This window comes from Malurus melanocephalus, unplaced genomic scaffold (assembly GCF_030028575.1).
Source record: "Malurus melanocephalus ecotype Western Australia unplaced genomic scaffold, MMel_1.1 scaffold_33, whole genome shotgun sequence".
NCBI classification, from domain to species: Eukaryota; Metazoa; Chordata; class Aves; order Passeriformes; family Maluridae; genus Malurus; species Malurus melanocephalus.
The window spans coordinates 797003-816017 of NW_026623265.1; the positions used below are offsets into that span (position 1 = coordinate 797003).

Below are 19015 nucleotides of genomic sequence, written 5' to 3' on the forward strand. Positions count from 1 at the left end.
TTGCAGCTGATGTGTTTGTACAGTTTATTTTTATAATGTGCACTGTAAATACATACTGTCATGTAAACATCTCCAATCTATATTCCTCAGATTTCATGTTCTAGTAGTCTCCCCACAAAAAAAAAAATACACTTGACAGGTATGAAAAGCTTTCTTTTGATAACGTCTAAATGAAATGCTTGTGACATGCTGTACTACCTTAACCAGAATGTGAAAAAGCTTGGTACAAAGGATACTGAAATAAAAACCAATAAAAATGTGGGGTTTTATAACAGTAATTTTATTTTCTGTTACAGAAATTCTATTATATGAAATATACCCATATGTTAGTATTAATTTTATATTAAAATTTTATTCTTGAGACACTAAAAAATGCATTTAAGGGTCAGAAAGTTGCCTAGAGAACAAGATCCTCGTATAGCTATAAAGCACAATTATATGGTTTTAAGCTTATTTGAATGTGTCTTATATAATTTAAATTTGTGTACTATGTTAGGCCTTAACTAGTGTTATGGGAGTTAACATAGTAATCCTTTTCAGTTTGTTTAAAATATTGAATCCTGCCAGTCAGTCTCGCACTTCAAATTCACTTTCCAATGACCAGCCTCCGGCAGGTTCATTGAGATTGTTTGCTCCTCTATGCATTGTAGTTTAAACTAAGTATAGTCTGGTAAAATGCCAGTCTTTTCTCAACCTTCCTATATTCCACACCCATGTTTTTTTCACCTGCCAAATTCAAACAAATCTTATCTAAACAATTAAGATAAGCATTGAAGTACTCTCTATAGTCAAATCAGCAAACCTCTCAAAGCCAGAACTGAAATACAATCTCCCTAAATTAAACACTCTACAATGGCAATCATGTTTGTATTTAAACATTTTATTCTGAAAGGATTACAGCATTGCTCTCCACTTTTTTTTTCTGTGCCTAGACAAGAAGGCGACATACTGAGTCAAACAAAATATATTTGTTCTCTATGAGCTGAACTTGCACAGTTTTGTAAACAAACTGTATAGGTGTATGAAGTTTGACTTCACATAATCAGTAACTGCTGTCCTTAACATAGTAGGCACTTGTTTGAAATGTATGTAATGTAACGGTTTATATTAACTATGTACAGCTATTTAAAATCTGGTGATATATTTTGTTGTATGTGTGAATGTATATTTACATGCATGTAAAAAAAAAGCACTATTGGTACATTTTTTATATTAGGGATACAAGTTAGGGAGCAGGAATGCTAAGGACAACTGTCTAAAAGTTGAAATGTGTTTATAAGAGAAGAATCATTCCAAAGATTCACTCCTTTCGATGGAGTCTCCTACTTTTGTTACTTCACATTTTGCAAAACATATTCTTGCTCAATTGATTCTTATTTTATTGCTTCCTAGAAATGCAAGTGCATGTTTTTCGAGGTATTTAAAATTCCTAAGTCCTTTAACAACAATCTGAAGCAACAGCTCAGCTTAATCCATGGCTTCTGCTTGGAAATTTCGTTTACTGTTCTGGTTTCTTACACAAGCTTCAGGTCAAGGTGAATTACTGCCACAGTAAAACTGTGTGCAAGCAATTCTAAGTGATGTATCTTGCCTCTGATCCATGCTGTATGTACTTGTGTTGAAGTTCCAATCTCCCTTGAGCATTGTGCACTTTAAGTTATCATCCAGAGAATACTTTACTATTTCCTAATCAAAAAATAGATCACAAAGTACTGAGGGCAAGAGGGATTTAACTTTTTGCATTGGAGAACCACATTTCTGTTATTTAAGATAAAAAAGAGTCCTGAGAGAATAGTAGTAGTTGTCAATTTGTTGGAAGTATTGCAGATGAAAACATGACCTTGTGAATGTTGGATGAACGATGCCAAAAGTAACGTGAGGGAAAAATAAAAGAAAGGGAATGGGGTGGGGGGGGGGAAGATGGAAAGGAGGGTGAACCAAAGGATATGAAATTTTGTGGGTTTTCTGTGTAACCAGAGAATGTAAGTTTTGTCATTTAGTTTATTTTTAGGTATAAATACTAAGTTGGCTGTAAATCCGGGTTTACTTTGCAAGTATCTTGATATTACATCTGAACATAATCTTTATAGCAGCAAAGAAGCCATTGCATTTTGATCATCTTTTTAGGCTCTTGTAGCTCTTTTGTTGGTGAGAACATTGATGCAGTTGTTTTTTCTTCCACTTCTGAATTGAGAAGTCCAGCTGTCAGTCATTCCAATGAATCTGATGAAATTGTCTACATTGAGAATTTTTTCCTGGTTTTCTTGTGTTTGTATGTGTCGTGTTCTTGCATTTTCCTCCAAAGATACCTGTCAGAAAAGATTTCCATTCTGTATTCACAGAATAATTCTGTAGACGTTCTTTATCTATTCTTTTCCCCTGTTTGTTGATAAAAGCATAAGTTGGTCAAGCTCCATATTAGCTGACTTGTTTTTCTCGTATCAGAATGTTCCATTTTTTTAAGGTTTTTCCAGTGTGCTAATTTTCTAATTATGTTGGATTTTGACCACTTTCAATTTACTGTACATTATTCTTGAAGAAGCTGTTGTTTTTAATTAACTCAGAAATAATAATTCAAGGAAGATAATTCAAAGAGACATGTTGGACGTGCTCATCTACTTATGCCTTTCTGGGAGTGCCTTTTTTTTTTTCTTCCAGATATCCTTTTTAGATGATTTTTAATTAATGTAATTAAAATTCTATAATAAAATTTGGTTAAATGAATTTTAATGGTACAGTTCAAAAATATGTAGTAATTTTGAGACTCTATTTGTACGCAGTTTACAGTTTCTTTACATTGATATATATTCTTAATAACAACAGAGTCAAATTTTGTGGTAAGATTAGTTGATGCCTTTTCAGTTTCTTTCAATCTTCATCTTATGGTAATGTTCCTGGGGTATAAATGATTTAAGTGGAGCAGAAATATCTGGGATCGAAAGCTGGGAAAAAGTACCATGGAGGTTGTAGCCTCTCAGCATCCTGTAATCTTTCATGTTAGAATCTCACAAAGGGTATGACAGCTGTGAAAACCCCAGATCTGTGCCACACACAGAGCTATGTGCTAAGAGCACTGTGGTTAGTTGCTGCAGAAGTGGGAGGTCCTTCACTCGGTGAAGAAAAATCAATCTGCAGAAATTCCTGATGCTTTTCTGAAGAAAGAGAGCAGATGTGAAAGTGAAGAGGCAAAGATGTGCAGGAGGAAAGTGGCCTCTTGGAGCAATACTGCTTGGTTTTTCCAGAGTCACAGAGATGTCAGTTGAGGTGGAAATCAGCAAGAAGATGATAGGTGGTTTGGTTTACTGGTGGTGGATGGGTGGTTTACTTGTCTCCCTGAAGGATGGATCTGGGTAGGGCAGGACAGGTTCAGAGGTGGTTTTACTTCAGCTACTGCTTCTTTATATGGATTTAAACTGTAATCTGTTATCAGTCAAGTAGGGTTTGGAAAATGCTTAGTCAATTTTTTGGGAGACAGTTGTGCTTCCAGGAGAAAGGAAGGAGACACTTAATTTTAGATAGAGCCCAGAGACAGAAAGGCTTAGGAAGAATATTTGGAAAGGCCATAGAAATGGAGTGTGATTTGAAAGCTGCCCTGAGAAAAGGGAAGGCTAAGACCAAGAATTCAACTGAATACCAATTTTCTGAAAATCATCCATATGTGATTGTGTTAATGAGATTTTTATGACACAGAAGCTGGTTCCAAAGGATCTGGTTTATAGCACTTCTTCTTTCTGAAATTCTACTCAGTGGGAAACTGAATTTTGGCCTTTTCATTTTAAAAGGAAATTCTGAAATTTTGGACTTTGAAACAAAGAAAGTTTCCAAGGACTGGGTAGCTGTGAGAAGGTTTCTTTTCTCTTACAGTTTATGTAAGTGGTACTGTTGGTGGGTTTAGATTCATAACCAGGTTAGCTGTGTCTGTGTTGCCTACTAGCTTTGGTTTAGTTGTAGCTGGTAGTTCACAGGATATTTGAATAATAGGAGTTATGATCTAACAAAGAAAAAAGTACAGCTATTTCCTTTCATAATCTTCCTGACAATACACTGGGCATTCTGCAGCCTCTTGCTGATGGTGTTTTTGCCAGTGAATGTAATTCTGAAGAGGAAATGTAAGAGAAATTTTTATCTTCTTGTTACGGTCTTCCCCTCAAGACCTAAGGGTGATGATAATTTATTGTGGGTTTTTTTTTTTTTNTTTGTGTTTAGTTATGTTGTTATTTTTGTGGTTATTTTTCTAATTTTGTCTCTGTTCTAACTTGTGTTCCATATATACGGAAGGAGGCCTACCAGTTCTCAGCTCAAATTTGCCTCTGGACATGATTGTGTGCACTAATCTCACTTTTTTACCAGCACCATATCTTCCCTCCAGGGGAAGTATCTTCTCCATTTGGAAATTAATTGATATTAATATAAGAATAGTTAATCTTTTTATATCTGCATGCTTTGGTTTGTTGGACTTTTTTGGTCTTTCTGGCTTCAAACTAGTGTCTAAATTGGGTTTTCTAATGTGAGTTTGTAGACGTATTTTTTCTTCATATTGTAGAAATGAAGAATTGAAAGGAAACTCTTCTATTCTGCTAAAACTTCCATATTCTGTAGTCAGATAATAAAATATAATTTCTGTTCCAAAGATACCAGTTTAGATTTCCATTTAGATTCTGACCAAAACAGTGACAGTAKCAGGAAAGCTGAGGAGCAACAAAAGTTTCCCAAACCCTTTAATTTGAAATTTCTTCTTCTCTGCCCTCTATAGTATCAAGTAATCATTTGTGATTGATCCTCAACCCCTCATTTTACTGGGTGGATCTTTTTGTAATCACCTTTTGATCATGGCTTGCATAAATAGAAGAAGGAATTGTTGGCTTGTAAATCCTTTAATTTTTTTCTATGTGTATCTGGGCATACTTGGTTCAAATTTGGTTTAATCGTATATATGTATTTATATATAGACACAATTATATATATATGTACTTCAAATAATTTTACAGTGTTAGGGCTTGAAACTGATGCTGGTTTTATTTGCAGCAGTGACAACAGGAATGCAAGAAAATAACAAAACTATGAAATCTTGACAGTAAGAATTAAATGCCTGGATCTGATGTAATTAAAAGAAAGTTTTTATTAGAGCAAAAGCCAATTCTTCACTTTCATAATATTCATTGCCAGGAAATGTCAATGTCAAATTTGAAACAAAAAAAAAAATCACTTTCTAAAGTAGTGACATGGGTGAAAATATCCAGCAACTGGAAGATTAATACAAACCCTTCTCCAGTTGTTTGCATCAAAGTACACTGGAATTGCAGCATGGCTAAAAATATATTCATATGAGGAAATTAATCTTTGTCTGTGTTTCATCATTATGTTGCCACCACATATGGAATCCTTTGGTTAGATATTTGCGTAGTCACGCTGATTATAGCGTGCGTGTTTAGCTAGTCAGCTTGGCTACATAAAGAAACATCGTTTTTTTCAATTCAAATTGTCTAGATAATGGAATTAAATATGCAATAATTCTCATTTATTTTTCCAGCTATCATGTTCTGTATGAGAATGATGCAGGTTTACCAAAGAATAGAAGTCATATCCTGACTCCTCAAGTGCAGGTAGCGGACCCATGGCGAACATGGAAAAATCCTAGTGAGATGCTGGAGTGCTATTTATTAACATATGCAGGTTTACATGAAACATATAGAAATATATTTCTCGTTGAAGGAGGAGACTTGAAGGATACATCCTAGGATTTAACTTCTCCATGTCCTTGTCTCAGACTGATTTGTTTTAAGCAGCTCCCTGAAGTATGTACACTCTTCTGCATACCTGTTTTGTTGAAAGCACACAGACCTGGCACCATTGTGTTTGCCAGGTGCTCTCTTATCTCCTTCAAGCATTCAAACAAAAGTGTTCTATTGCTCCCTGAGTGATCCGTGAGTGATCTTAACATTGAGCAAAAGGCAGGGCAAGAACTTGTGTTAAATTTCTCAGTGCAGGAGCAGACGGTCCCTGGAAGGAAGGGGATGGGGGTGGAGTAGAGAGAAGACAGCCCCAACTCAAAACAAATAGTTGAAGTGTTGTGAGTGTGTCCATGTATGAAAAAATTGCCTAAGCATGAAAGTGCTGAAATGTTGGATAATATAAACTGAGTTTCATAATATGTTCTGGGTTTAACAAAGATGTTTGTATATAGGACTTGATGTTAGTGTTTTCTTAAAGCAGAACTCTCAAACCAATCTAGACCCACTTTCTATTTGCATGGTAATTTTAGTGTCCAGATCTACCAGAAAAATTTGGTGTGTTTTTAAGCATACAGAAAATCTTATTGAGCAGCAAGGACTATTAAATACAATGTATAATACAATGCTTTATGTAGAGGGCATCTTTAAGTCTCTGTTGCAACAATTATTACACTTGGAAGGGGGTGGAAAGTTTAAAAATATCCCAAATAATTAGTAGCAGCTTTTTGCATGTGCCCCCTCCCCCCCAAAAAAACCCAAAAAACATGTTGCTTTCTGAACTGTTAACTGTAACATTTGCATTATTTGCTGATAAGAGAAAAACAGAACAATATATTATTTCTGAAAAAAAAAAWTATTTTTTTGGTCCTAAAAGTTAGCTTTGTGGCCTGCTTAGAGATAGCCTGCTTAGTTTAATCAAGATCAACACTTTTTTGTTTACAATTTTCTTATACAGCAACTAAAACTATGTCTCAGGCCTGGAAAGGAGAGACATGATGAGTCCCAGACTCAAGAGTGGTATCTCTAGATGCTTTAGAGCAATCAGAAACACACGAGCTTGAATTATATTCTGTAGTCTTTAGATGTATACACAATTTCTCTGTGACAGCTAAGGACAAGGATTTATAGGAAAAAAGGTAATGCAGTGCAGGGTTTCTATCTCTGATCAATGCTGCAGTTTCTAGATTAATCTCACCTGGGGAATTATTTAGCTTATTGTGCAACAGCGCACACACACACACACACAAAGCCCATTACAAAAAAAGGGTACAAATTAATGAACTGCAAAGTAGGAAAGACAGGTAGAACATAATAAAAAATTATTAATTATTTATTCATATATTCTGATACAACATTCTAAATTACGAGATTTAAAATCTAGATGTCAAAAATTGAATTTTTCTTGCTTTTAAATTAATGATCAGAGTGCAAAATTGCAATTTGCATATTGCAAAAATATGTAAGAGGAAGGCTGAAAAGCACTATTTGAAAAATAATCTTTGCATTAACTGAGAATGTTTTCCTTGTGCTTCCCAGTGCCTTGTGAAATGTTCCTAAAACAAGTGGGGAGTCAGGGTGTCTTAATGATTTTTTTTTTTTTTTTAATCTAGGTTAGGTAGGTAGAAATCATTCTCTTTGCATTGTTTCGCTGCAGGTTTTTTTTTTTTTTGATGCTGAAAAAAATGCAGCATGTGTGTGGCGCCAGAATTGGTTGGGAACAGGAAAGGCATATTTTGTATCCATACTAAGCGTGTCGGCTTAGTGCATAGAAGACTTGACCCTTGTCAGGTGTTTTGAAGTTAACTGGCTGACTTATGGATTAATGAGTTTAAGACTGAAGTCAACCAGTGACAGAAATGAGCTTTATTGTGTTGTGTGTGTGGCTGTGGTGCAGATTTACAAATTTTTATAATGCTTTCAGCTGGACCATGAAAGTCTGATGTAAAGCTTATCTCTGATCTCTGACTATGGCCATACTCATGGGATCATGTTTGTATGTTTGGGGGAAGGGAGATGAATTCTTTAACATTTGACACCTGGCTCTACCAGGTTTCCAACCATACTCTTAGAATCAGCGCTATTCAAGGCATTAATAAAGTTAAAAACCTTAAGCTATATGACCAGTGGGTCATAAAAACTGTTGCTGAGTATTATGACCAGTCTTTCTTTCACAGCTGGATTATCATCCTGAACAACTAATTTTTTTTTTTTTTTTTTAATAGCTGTTGTGAACTTGGACAACTCTGTGGTCGACCTAGAGACTCTGCAAGCCCTGTATGAGAATGTGAGTAATCAGAGGAAGACCATAAAATGTAGGAACACTGTGTCCATGTGAAGGTATTTTCACTTGGCATCAGTAATATTCAGAAGGCTTGTAGACCAAGTCCTCTTTTGAAGTGACTATTTTCTCCAAAGCAATGAAAATACTAAGTATTTAAATTGCATTAATTGCCACTGTGTGTTTTATGTAGTGCATGCATTTCTACATAAATAATATGGTCAACTTGTAATTGGCTAAATGGAAATTAGTTTTGCTCGTGTTTTTTCTCCTTGGGTGGGGCAGTCTTTGATCTATAGGTATCAGACCTTACACTCCACATCTTTAATTTAACTTTGTAATTTCATTAATATAAAAATACTGTTCCATTAAGAAAAAAAAAATATATATGTAACAGAAACCATTCTATTTGTGGAACTAGCATTTCATTATTTTATTATTCCGGGATTCCTCCAAAAGAATTTTAACCCTTTGACAGGAAAATAATTTCTCTAAGGTAATGTAATAAAAAGTAGTATAAGCTTCCAGGGGCTTAATAAATGTCTGGTAGTAACAATCAGAGAGATTAGACCTCTCTCTGTGTAAAATCAAGGATTCATAATATGCTCAGGCATGTTCTAAAACTTCACAAAGCCAGTCACATAAAAAAATTCGAACTCATGCAACTTGGAAGCGTGTTTCTGCCTTCTGCTGAGGCCAGTGAACATTGCCTCTTTCTGTGAGTGCATTGCCTGTATATGTGAAGGTTTGCCTAGACATCTCTGGAAAGAGTGAGGAGACTTTTTATTTGCTCTCCAAAACTTCTGAACATATGAGACATAGCTGTGAGCCACAGAATGGCATTGAGTGCCTATGTATGCTATTGTATGGATCCTCTACTTCCCTCATGCCATAGTTTTGATAATATTAATTAATTTTATACCTTTCAGATGTTTGGTTTTTAGACTTTAGCTTTTAGTCACCCACTTTAAAATGATTTGATGATTTATGAAATTCCTCATAAATAATCCACTCCAGGGGACAAAAAGAGATATAGTGAGTAATCTCTACTCCACTTTACAGAAAAACTGAGAAGCTAAACAAAACAGAAAAAAAAACCCCAAAAATCTGAAGAAGAATTAGAAAGGAATTTTTGTCCCTGAAGAACTAGGTTGCTCAACACTGCTCAGGGATATAATGGTCAAAAGGGAAACCTGTTCAGCAATCTATAGATGCTTTTCTTCTTTGCACCACAGCATTTCTGGTTTGGCCTATGGTATTTTATTGGACGTTATTTTTAATCTGCTCCATTATATAGCATGTTTATATGCCATTCCATACAGATTTTAACATACAAAAAATGAATTCTTTTTATTTGTTACATATGTGTGAATGTGAGAGATTCTACTTGTGGGAAGTATGTAATAGATACTGCAGTCATAACCATTATTGCATACCTCCCTCTCTTTACAGTGAATATGGTTGGGTTTTTTTTCAAATTTTGGTTAAAAAATATTCCTCCTATGTTGATACTCTATAATAATTTTCAAACATTTACGTAATGTCATCTCTAATACACTTCAGAATCCTAATTTAATGGGTTATTTGCAAATTTGCAGTTCATTGAAATAAGCAATTGTCATTCTATTCATTTTGTAATTATTTTCACTTATTAAAGAAAATGTCTAGGAAAAGTCCTGATTGAGGAACATACCATACCTTAATTTCAAGAAAAACTCAAATTTTTCGAATGTCTAATATATTTCTTTGCTTTGAATAGAAAACAGATCAGTCCAACTTTATTATATTTGCTCAGGTAAAAGACAGAGAAAAAAACCAAAACCACAACCAAAAAACCCAAACGAAATCCAAACAAAGAAAAAGAAAAGCCCTCAGTTTACTTAGAGACGGTTTTATAAGGGGACCTGAATTTTAATCCAGCACTTCTGTTTGATAGAACTGCATCTTGAAAGAAGCTTTCTATTTAGTTTTCTTTTTTTTTTCCTTTCAGCTTTTTGTCAAAACAGATCTTGCATTTTCTTCCCTTGCTAGCTTCACTAATTATAAAAAATATTGTTCAATGACAGTTGTAAGCAATGGGTCGTACCAGAGAGCCTGGCATGTTTGACTCCTCCCTTATTTCTCAATCTCATCCTGTGTTGTAAGTGGGAATACCTTTGCAGCATTTGTTTACTTTGTAGCCATTAACTTAATTTTTAGTTCTTAGGGTTTATTTATTGGATTGAGGGGTTTTTTTTCTGGATATTTAAATACCACTGTTCTAGTACTCAGTCTTTCTATTTGATCTGTGTGAAACACACGGGAGCATTTTTTTTACAGTCTTCCTTCAGAATGTAATAATTTTTTCTGATTGCATGTGTCTGGCATAGTGCTTTCCCTTCTTAAATGTGAATGAAATTTGGGTAGTCTCCAAACCCAAACACACCCTAATTTCAAAAGCCCCAGACTCGAGGGTACAATTCCTGTTTACTGAGAAATTAAACTCTTGTTAAACCACAGAGTTACTGTGTATATCTTTGTGACTTTTTATGAACAAAGAAGCCCACACCCCACCTAAGACCAAGCCCACAATAATTTAAATACTATTAAGTTGAATTGCATTAAGTGAGAAGTGCTGTTACTTCAGCATTGTACAGTGCATACATATATCTCTTACGTCTCGTTGTGTAGCTTGCTTTGTGAAGAGTTGTTTAAATGCCTGTTGATAATTAGTTATGTATTAAGATCTAGACAATTTTAGTAAGAGACCCTTAACAAATAAAACTACATGTGTAACACTTCCTTTAATGTGCTTTTACAAACTAATAATGCTACCAGGCAACAGCTATAATTAGGGAGGGAGAAGGCAGGTAATATTAATTCAAGCTTCTGTATGGCGTTAGGACATACTGGTTGTGATTAGAAATGTACTAATTGGCAAATAAGTGAATGTTTACTTGGAAAACTGATTGCCTCTTAGCACTGGAGTAGTAGCTAAAGTATCACTTAAAGGAGGTATGTCTGCTTCTGCTTGCGTCTTCACTATGTCATGAAAATAATAATATACAAACAGATTAAAAATACTGTCAAATTATTGTCTTTCATCTATGGATTTGGCCTCTTCAAATCTTTTTACATCACAAAGGATACATGTATACTTTCATAATTAGGTACCCAGTAAATTGTCCACACTGCCTTTATCTTTAAGAGACTTAGGTCAATGCTTTCAAAAACCTGGAAGTGGCTTTGAAGGAGTGAAAGGCATCCAGAAGTCTGAAATGCATGACTCTTCACTGCCACTAAGATTCAATCCTTCTCTTCAATTATTTCTTAGGATTTTTTTTTAAATTAGGTCTTAATATTTTTTGGCAAAGATTATAAATTGTACTAGAGTTCTGATGATCCAGCTTCAAAAGAATATGATTTTTTTATTATTAACTAGGATATCTCTGTATGTCCTTGTTGTTTCAGCTATTGTTGACAAAATTACTTAGACAAGTCACTTGATGTTTTTGAAATATATAATATAAACTTTTAAAGTCAAATTTGCAAAAAAATAAAATTACATACCCTTCAACTGATCTAAACTCAGAGGTAAGGTTCAGTTGCAAGGAAAAAGATCTAACCAGGAAATTTATAACATTTATGTTGTGAGATAGAAAAGGGGCCATTATGATCTTTGGTAAGACCAAACACAGGCTAAATTCATACTGTAGAAAAAAATAGGAAAAGAAATAAACTGAAGCAGAATATTTTTGCAGTAGTTTCTGTCAGATTTATGCTGTCTGGTTTTATATATAGTTAATACCAAATTCTGGTATACTGTGCTATTTTTTTCCGGTTTTGATGCTATGTAGCTCCATATAGCTAAAATTCAAGGAAAGAAATAGAGTGGCATTCAAAGAGGTGTTAATGCAGTCAGACTAATGACTTCTGTGAGAAATATCTATTGAATGTGTTCTGTCTTGACACAAACCTGGAGAGCCATATAAAAGGTTTTTTTTTTTTTTTTAATTATCCCTCTGTAAATTAGAGAAGAAATAGTCGGTAACCATAAAGAAAGCTGGTAAAAATTCTGAGAAATTTTCTTCAATAATACTTGTTCAAAAGATACAACATTCCTTTTCTGTCGTAAGTTAAAAGTATCCATCAGATCAGAATTCTGGATACCTGAGCCGGAGTGAGTGACTTGAAATTCAGGTTTGAGTCTGAATTTAGACCATATATTTCAACTTCTTGATTTTGGTGTATAGTGTAAACCATATTTCTTGAGTTTTGCTCTGGCCTGTCCATGTGTGGATCATGCTTAGCCTTTGTATCTTTGACAGTTGTTACTTCTTTCCATACACAATCTGAGAATAATGGTTTAAATAAGGAATAGGGAGTCTGCCTAACCTTTGCCCATGGGATTTGGAGAAGAAACATTAAGAGCTTGAGAATGCATGTATGTAATAGATTGCTGTGATAAGTACTCCAATATTTCACTATGCATAGAAGGCCAGGAAAGAGAGTACTCTCACTATTTATTTTAAAATATTTGCAAATAACCATTTTGTTTCATGCTTCTTGCTAAAATATTTACTTCTCTTTAACTGTTACGAAAAAAAGTCAAGTGATTTTCCTTCAGTTTAACAGAAGAGAACATACTTTACAGACTTGTGAGAAATAATGGGATTTAATTTAAATTGTTAGTATGAGAACTTGTTTACTTTTACAAAAAGCTGATTTTTATTCTCAATAATTTACAAGTGTAAATTGAATACATTGAGTTTTGGGGGTTTTTTGGTGTAAGTTGAGTGAATAAAATAGCTCTTCCTACACAGTCATGTCATTTCCACACCTGGGCCTCCATGTCTCTGATGATGTGACAATTGGAACAATGCTACCTTTCTTGGTATGCTTCCAGTGTCTAAAATCCATAGATTTCACCTGTTGCCAAGGGAGTTCTTATGGATTTGACAAGTGAAAGAAAACTTCTTTAATTGTATATCCCTTGATGCTTAAATTTGGCTACCTAAAACAGAGGCTAGACAAAAGTAAGAAAATAAAAGGCAGTTATATTTATTGAAGGGCCTTCAGGTACATTTAGGGCAATCACAGCTCACCCAGGGACTACCCAAAATGGACAGTCAGTTGTGGGTTTTTCATGCTTTATAAGTTATGGCCATTTGCATCTCAGGGGTTAATCCTCCAATTATAGCTTTGGGTAATGAAGTCATTTACTCTAAGTTTGCTCCCCACAATTCGCTATTGTTTACATATCTTGAGGCCTGAGAAAATAAGGTGTCTTTGAGTTTCAGGCCTAGAGAGGAATTGTTTCATCTAAAACTGGGAGAACAGTATCATAGCAATGTATATGGAATCTAGAGTTATACACTAAAGAATTACAGGATTACAGATGCATGACAAGTATAGAAGCTAAAATCCTTAAGTATCACTCTCTTGGGTAAGAGTGTTCTAGATTAAGGGTGGACATGTCCCATTTACATCTGCTTTTTTAACACAAAACAAAACCCAAGCCTTCTCCTCAATAGCACATGAAATATTTAAGTAAATACTTCTGCAGTTAGTTGTATCTTTTCTGGTTCTAACTTTGTCTCTGGATTAGCATTCTAAAATTGGATTAAAATTGCATTAAAGTTTCTGATCCTAGCATCTTGGAAACATTCTTCTTCTCAGGATAGCATTACATAAGAAACAATTACTGCAGTAATTATATTCACAGGTCCTATGCCTGCCTTGACTTTATATAGAAAAATGCCTTTGGAGGATGAATCCCCAAGTTTCTTTCCTCACACTGAAGTGGAACAGAGGTAGGGAATTCAGGATGCTAAGTGTTATGAATGGGCCACTGCCAGTATTCTAAAATTAAAAACTTGTAAATTAGCCTCAGCTTAGCTCTTGTTAACATCTTGTCAGCATATTGGCATGATGCACAAGCAGATAAAGGAAGAGCCAATCAGGTCGTGAGAAGTGACCTGTCCAGCACTAGTGGGACCATATTTAGGATGCTGTGTATGCAGGTGTGGCTTCTCCAGTGTGAGACAGTGACATATCAGAGCCAGTCTAGTGAAGAGCAAAGATGATAGTTAAAGACTTGGAGAGGAGTTATACAAGGAGAGGCTGAGAGACAGCTAGAGTTGCTCAGTCTGGAAAAGAGAAAGCACAGAGTAGTCTTATCAGTATGTACAACTAAGGGATTCCCAAGATAAGGACAGGACATAGAGGGCCTCCTGAATTTGAAACACTGGAAATTCCATTTAAATAGATTTTTTTTTTTTTTTTTCAAACTGCAAGCATATCCAAACATTGGAACAGGCTGCCTAGAGAAGTTGTCAGGTCTTCATCCTCAGGGATATTCAAAAGCTGGCTGGACATGATACTGAGCAAGTTTCTCTAGCTGCCTCTGCTTTGTGGCAGAGTGTTCACTTAGACAGCCTCCAGGGATCCCTACAAACCTCAGCTATTCTATTAATCTTGGGTACAGGTGCTACCACCATTATACTTTGTTAGTGTCAACAACAAATTTTATCGCTTAAAAAAACCCTTTGCAATATTTCGAATCTGTTTCAATTTTTGATTTATAAGATCAAGTAACTTTAGAAATGACCTTTGAAGAACATCCACAGAAGCACTGGCTAAATATTAGGATACGTGACATTCATAAGGCAGGTGACTTTGTCATTTCCGGACTTCTTGAAGTAAAAAGAGAAATTCTGTAGGGCTTTTACTAAATGACTCTTCAGTCTCTTCATCTTTTTATTTTGCATCAGTATTTTCTCCCTTTTCACATGGGAAGATGTTCAACAATCTCAGAAAAAGTGTCCAAACCCAACTTTCTGGCTTCAGGCTGCTGATGGAGCAGGCACTGTGATTTGAAACAGCTCTATCCCTCTCCTGCTAACTCTGCAAAAGCATTCAAGAGAGAATGCAGATGCAGCATATCTTATGCTCTGACATTATCTAAATGATTAGAATTTACTTTTCCACTGTTGTCTTCAAGCAATGTGCTGGAGAAAGTTAAAAAATGTGTGTAATGCTTTCTTAAGTGAATGGAAGTATTATTTTTTTTTTAACTCTTGGGCAGAGTTAAAAAAAAAAAAATTTGAATCTCTTTTGAAAGCTGCTGTGATTGCCAAAAGAAGGTCAGATAGAGAAATTTACATTTCACTTTTATTCCTTTCCATGCCATTCCATTTTCCAGTACTACAGTTTGGAAAAAAAAAAATTACCATAGCTCGGAGCACAGAAAAAAAGTGAGGCTCAGTTTCTATTGATTGGAATATTGAAAAATAGACTTCCCAGTGTGCCACAGGGTTCTTCAAGAAAATAGGAGTTTTATATGTAATTTTTTTTGGCTTATTAAGATAAAAATAAAATAATTTACTCCGAATTATGCAGTAGTTCTCATGTATTATATGTATAATAGTTCCATTATAGATGTAATATGGTTTTGTACCATAGTGTTTCCCAAATCCCAAATAAAACTTAAGTTGCAATAAACAATACAAAATTATTTTAATTTCTTTTTAAAAATTTATTATTTAAATACATACATAAGGATCAGATCACATTCAAATGTAACCCAGCAAATTTGTGAAGAGAAATACAACTCTCCTCTTGACTGCTTCAATTCAAGGACTCCATAAATGAGCAAAAGAATTAGGGATGAAGATTATTGTCTCAGTGCATTATTGAATGTGTAAATATTTTGCAGACTACTAGCAGTCAATARTATTATTTGGAAGACATTCTATTCTCCCTCAGATCTATTTATACTTAACATCACTCTGTGGACTGTTATGGTTATGCCATAAGCAGATGTTAGAAAGAAATGTCTATGGATTTGATTTGTTATAAGGGCATATTTATCTGTGTTGTTTGACTCGTCACAAAAATTTTTCATATTTTTTTTTTCCTTTATTTCAGAGAGCACAATCAGATGAACTGGAAAAAATAGAAAAGCATAGCAAGGCATCCAAGGATAAAGAAAATGCCAAGTGTTTGGATAAACCAGAACAGTAAGAACATACATACAGAGCAGTTTTGCTTGCTTCAGAAAACTTAATCTGCTGTAGTAAAATATGTACTAAAAAAACCCCCAAGCCTGCACCTACTGACAGTGACTCAAATTTCTTTAATCACTTCTACAGGTTCCTCTATGAGCTCTCACTGATTCCCAACTTTTCAGAACGCGTGTTTTGCATCCTGTTCCAATCAACATTTTCAGAAAGCATTGGTTCAATCCGTCGCAAACTTGAATTGTTACAGAAACTGTGTGAGGTGGGTTGTTCTCTGTGAAAAAAAGATCTAAATATCTGATATTTAATCTTCTTAAGCTTTACTCATATTTCAAAAATTTTTACCTTGTTTACTTTCCCTTATTTGAAAACTGAAGGATAGCAGAATAGAACATTTTATGATTGTTCTTCAACATCAAAGTGAACTTTAAGATTAGCTTTTGGTACCGAATTATATAGTGTTTTTGCCTTCAGTGTGTATCAGTCTCTGGAAAACAGTGCACCTTCTCTTTTTTGTTAAAGCAAAATTTTCCATCTTCCTAGTCACCATATCACTCCTTTTGAAAGGAATGTCAGTGCAGCCAACCTTGTTTGAGAGATGTGCAACTTAGTAGTATCTCTGATATTTAGAATCAGCTAGAGATAACAATGTTGTATCCAGTCAAGGTATTACTGGAATTTTGCAGTCCAATGCAAAACAAATACATGGCTTTAAAATGCAGGTTTCAATGGTATTTTAATAGCTTTAAATTCTTTCAATTCTATTTTATGGTTTATTATGTAATACTTTTTATTTGATTGATTAAATGTTCTAATTATTCCATCTGAACGGTTTATTACTTGATGAATTTTCTCTGAAATTAAATATACCATTCAGAATGTCAGCAACAGTTAAGGATTACTATTTTGTTTTTCTCAACAGGTCATCTCTAGTAAAACTGCATAGACTTTCTATTTTTGTTTTTTTAAGTACCTATTTTGGAGATAACATTCTCCATTCATAAGAAATTACATATTAGTATTGTTCTACTTCTACATGTTGCAATAGGATGTTAACTCCCTTTAGCTGACTCTTTAAATAAGTATTGTTTCTAAACACAGTATCAACAAATGTGCTCATTTACCATAAATATTACTAATACTTTGAACAGATATTTTTTTCTTTCTCTGTTTTTTAGACATTGAAAAATGAGTCAGGAGTTATGCGGGTTCTCGGTTTGGTTCTTGCCTTTGGAAATTACATGAATGGTGGAAACAGGACACGAGGACAGGCTGATGGGTTTGGACTAGATATCCTGCCAAAACTGAAAGATGTCAAGAGCAGTGTAAGTTGATTTGAGACTTCCTGAAGGCCTGAGATGGTTAAATCCTCAGAAAATTACTTTGTTTCTGAGTTAATGGCGTGAAGCTTATAAAGGCATAGGGAAGGGAATTCTTTTGTTACCCTGCTTATCTGATCACGGTTCTAGAGTTGGATGTATTTCTGTAGAAATATGACAATGAACCATCTTTTTTAACTACTGTGCAAAAAAAAAAATACCCAAAATTATGTTTTAGTTCCTCGTCTGACGGACATTTGACTTTCAGTACGCTTCATAGTTCCAGCTTTTCCTTTAAATAAAAGCAATACTATGATCTTACTCTTAAAAGTTTTTTACAGAACTGAAAGTGTTCCATGCTGGTTCAAAATCTTTGTGAGGGAAAAAAAGTCACCCTTGGAAATGATTGAATAGACATCCAGAGCATTGGGACAACCCAGAATTCATTTTTTATGCACACCATGATTACAGAGTTCGTGTTTAACATTGGACCATGGAACCATCTGAATAAAGGACTTCTTGATTCAAGATTTGTGTAGTGTAGTCATCTCAGTAAAGAGAATCATAAGTAGTGATTTTTTTGCTCAGTGTTAAACTGGAATTTGTGTGTTACCAGTGCTCTTTGGCTTTGATTAATCAGTTTGGGTTTGCATTCAAATATCTACTTTTATTGACCAGGAAGCAATAATCATAGAGTTTCCATGGCTATAATGAAAAGTCTTGTCTGAATGTGACAGATTATAGCAATAATTCTTGAGACTTTAAAACTGGTCCCTGCATCTAACTGGGGAGTCACTGTCAAATTTTCAATTCTGCAAATGGCCAGAAAAGCAGAGCTTGTTCCTTTACTTGGTCCCTCACTAAATATATGTTTTTTAGCTGCTGAATTAGGTCATATGAGCAGACTGCTAAACTTAGGTCGAGAGACCACGCCAGCCATTTGCCTTTTTAAACAGGTGAAGGAACTTCATTCTTGCATGATGACTTCTTTCATAAACCAAGGGAGTGTTGATGTGAATGACATTTCAGTACATGTTTGGGGTAGTTTCTTCCAACTGGGCCTTCAAATTGACTCTGGATACAATATATGACCAGTTTTAGAACTTTGCTTGGTAGAAAATTTAGGCACACTGAATTTGATTTGGTAACTCAAGACTTTAGTATGTAATTTGCTGGAAATATTATGACTATTAACCTTGCAATTGCAAGATACATTTTCAGTTTATTTGCTATGGATCAATCAGGAATATTTACAAAATACTTTTCTGAAAATATCTGAAAATTTAATTCTGTCAGCAATCTTCTTTAAATGGAAGATTTTCTGGTAAACAATTTCATTAAAGAGATTACAGAGGGGAAACAATGAAAAAGTTCCCTCAAATCTCCTCCCCTTCATTACCCCCCAAAATTTCACTTTGGAAAAAAACTTTCTTTGCTTTATTATATTTGCTTTATGTATAGTTATAGTGTTGTAAATGAACTTGCATACCTGAAACCAGAAACAGTTTCTCTTTTTCTTCATGGCAAATTTCAGGATGTAAGGCTTTGGTTTGCAATCAGGTAAAATTAAAAAATCAGGAGTTTGTTACATTGTGTTATATCTTTCTTCATTTCATTTAATGATTAAATGGAACTTCAAGATGTGGTTTGGTTTTGGTTTGGGTGTTTTTTGGTGTGTTTTGTTGG

At 34.5% G+C, this 19015-nt stretch overlaps 1 protein-coding gene across 3 annotated transcripts in view; it reads left to right on the forward strand.

Annotated features, from left to right (window-relative positions):
* Positions 1–19015, forward strand: part of FMN2 (formin 2) — a 169886-nt gene that overhangs the window by 92096 nt on the left and 58775 nt on the right. For all 3 annotated transcript variants that reach the window (XM_057363968.1, XM_057363967.1, XM_057363969.1), the window contains 4 exons: positions 7955–8016; positions 15919–16010; positions 16143–16272; positions 17189–17335. In XM_057363968.1, coding sequence (XP_057219951.1) covers positions 7955–8016; positions 15919–16010; positions 16143–16272; positions 17189–17335 — 431 coding nt within the window. The remainder of the gene's footprint in view (positions 1–7954; positions 8017–15918; positions 16011–16142; positions 16273–17188; positions 17336–19015) is intronic.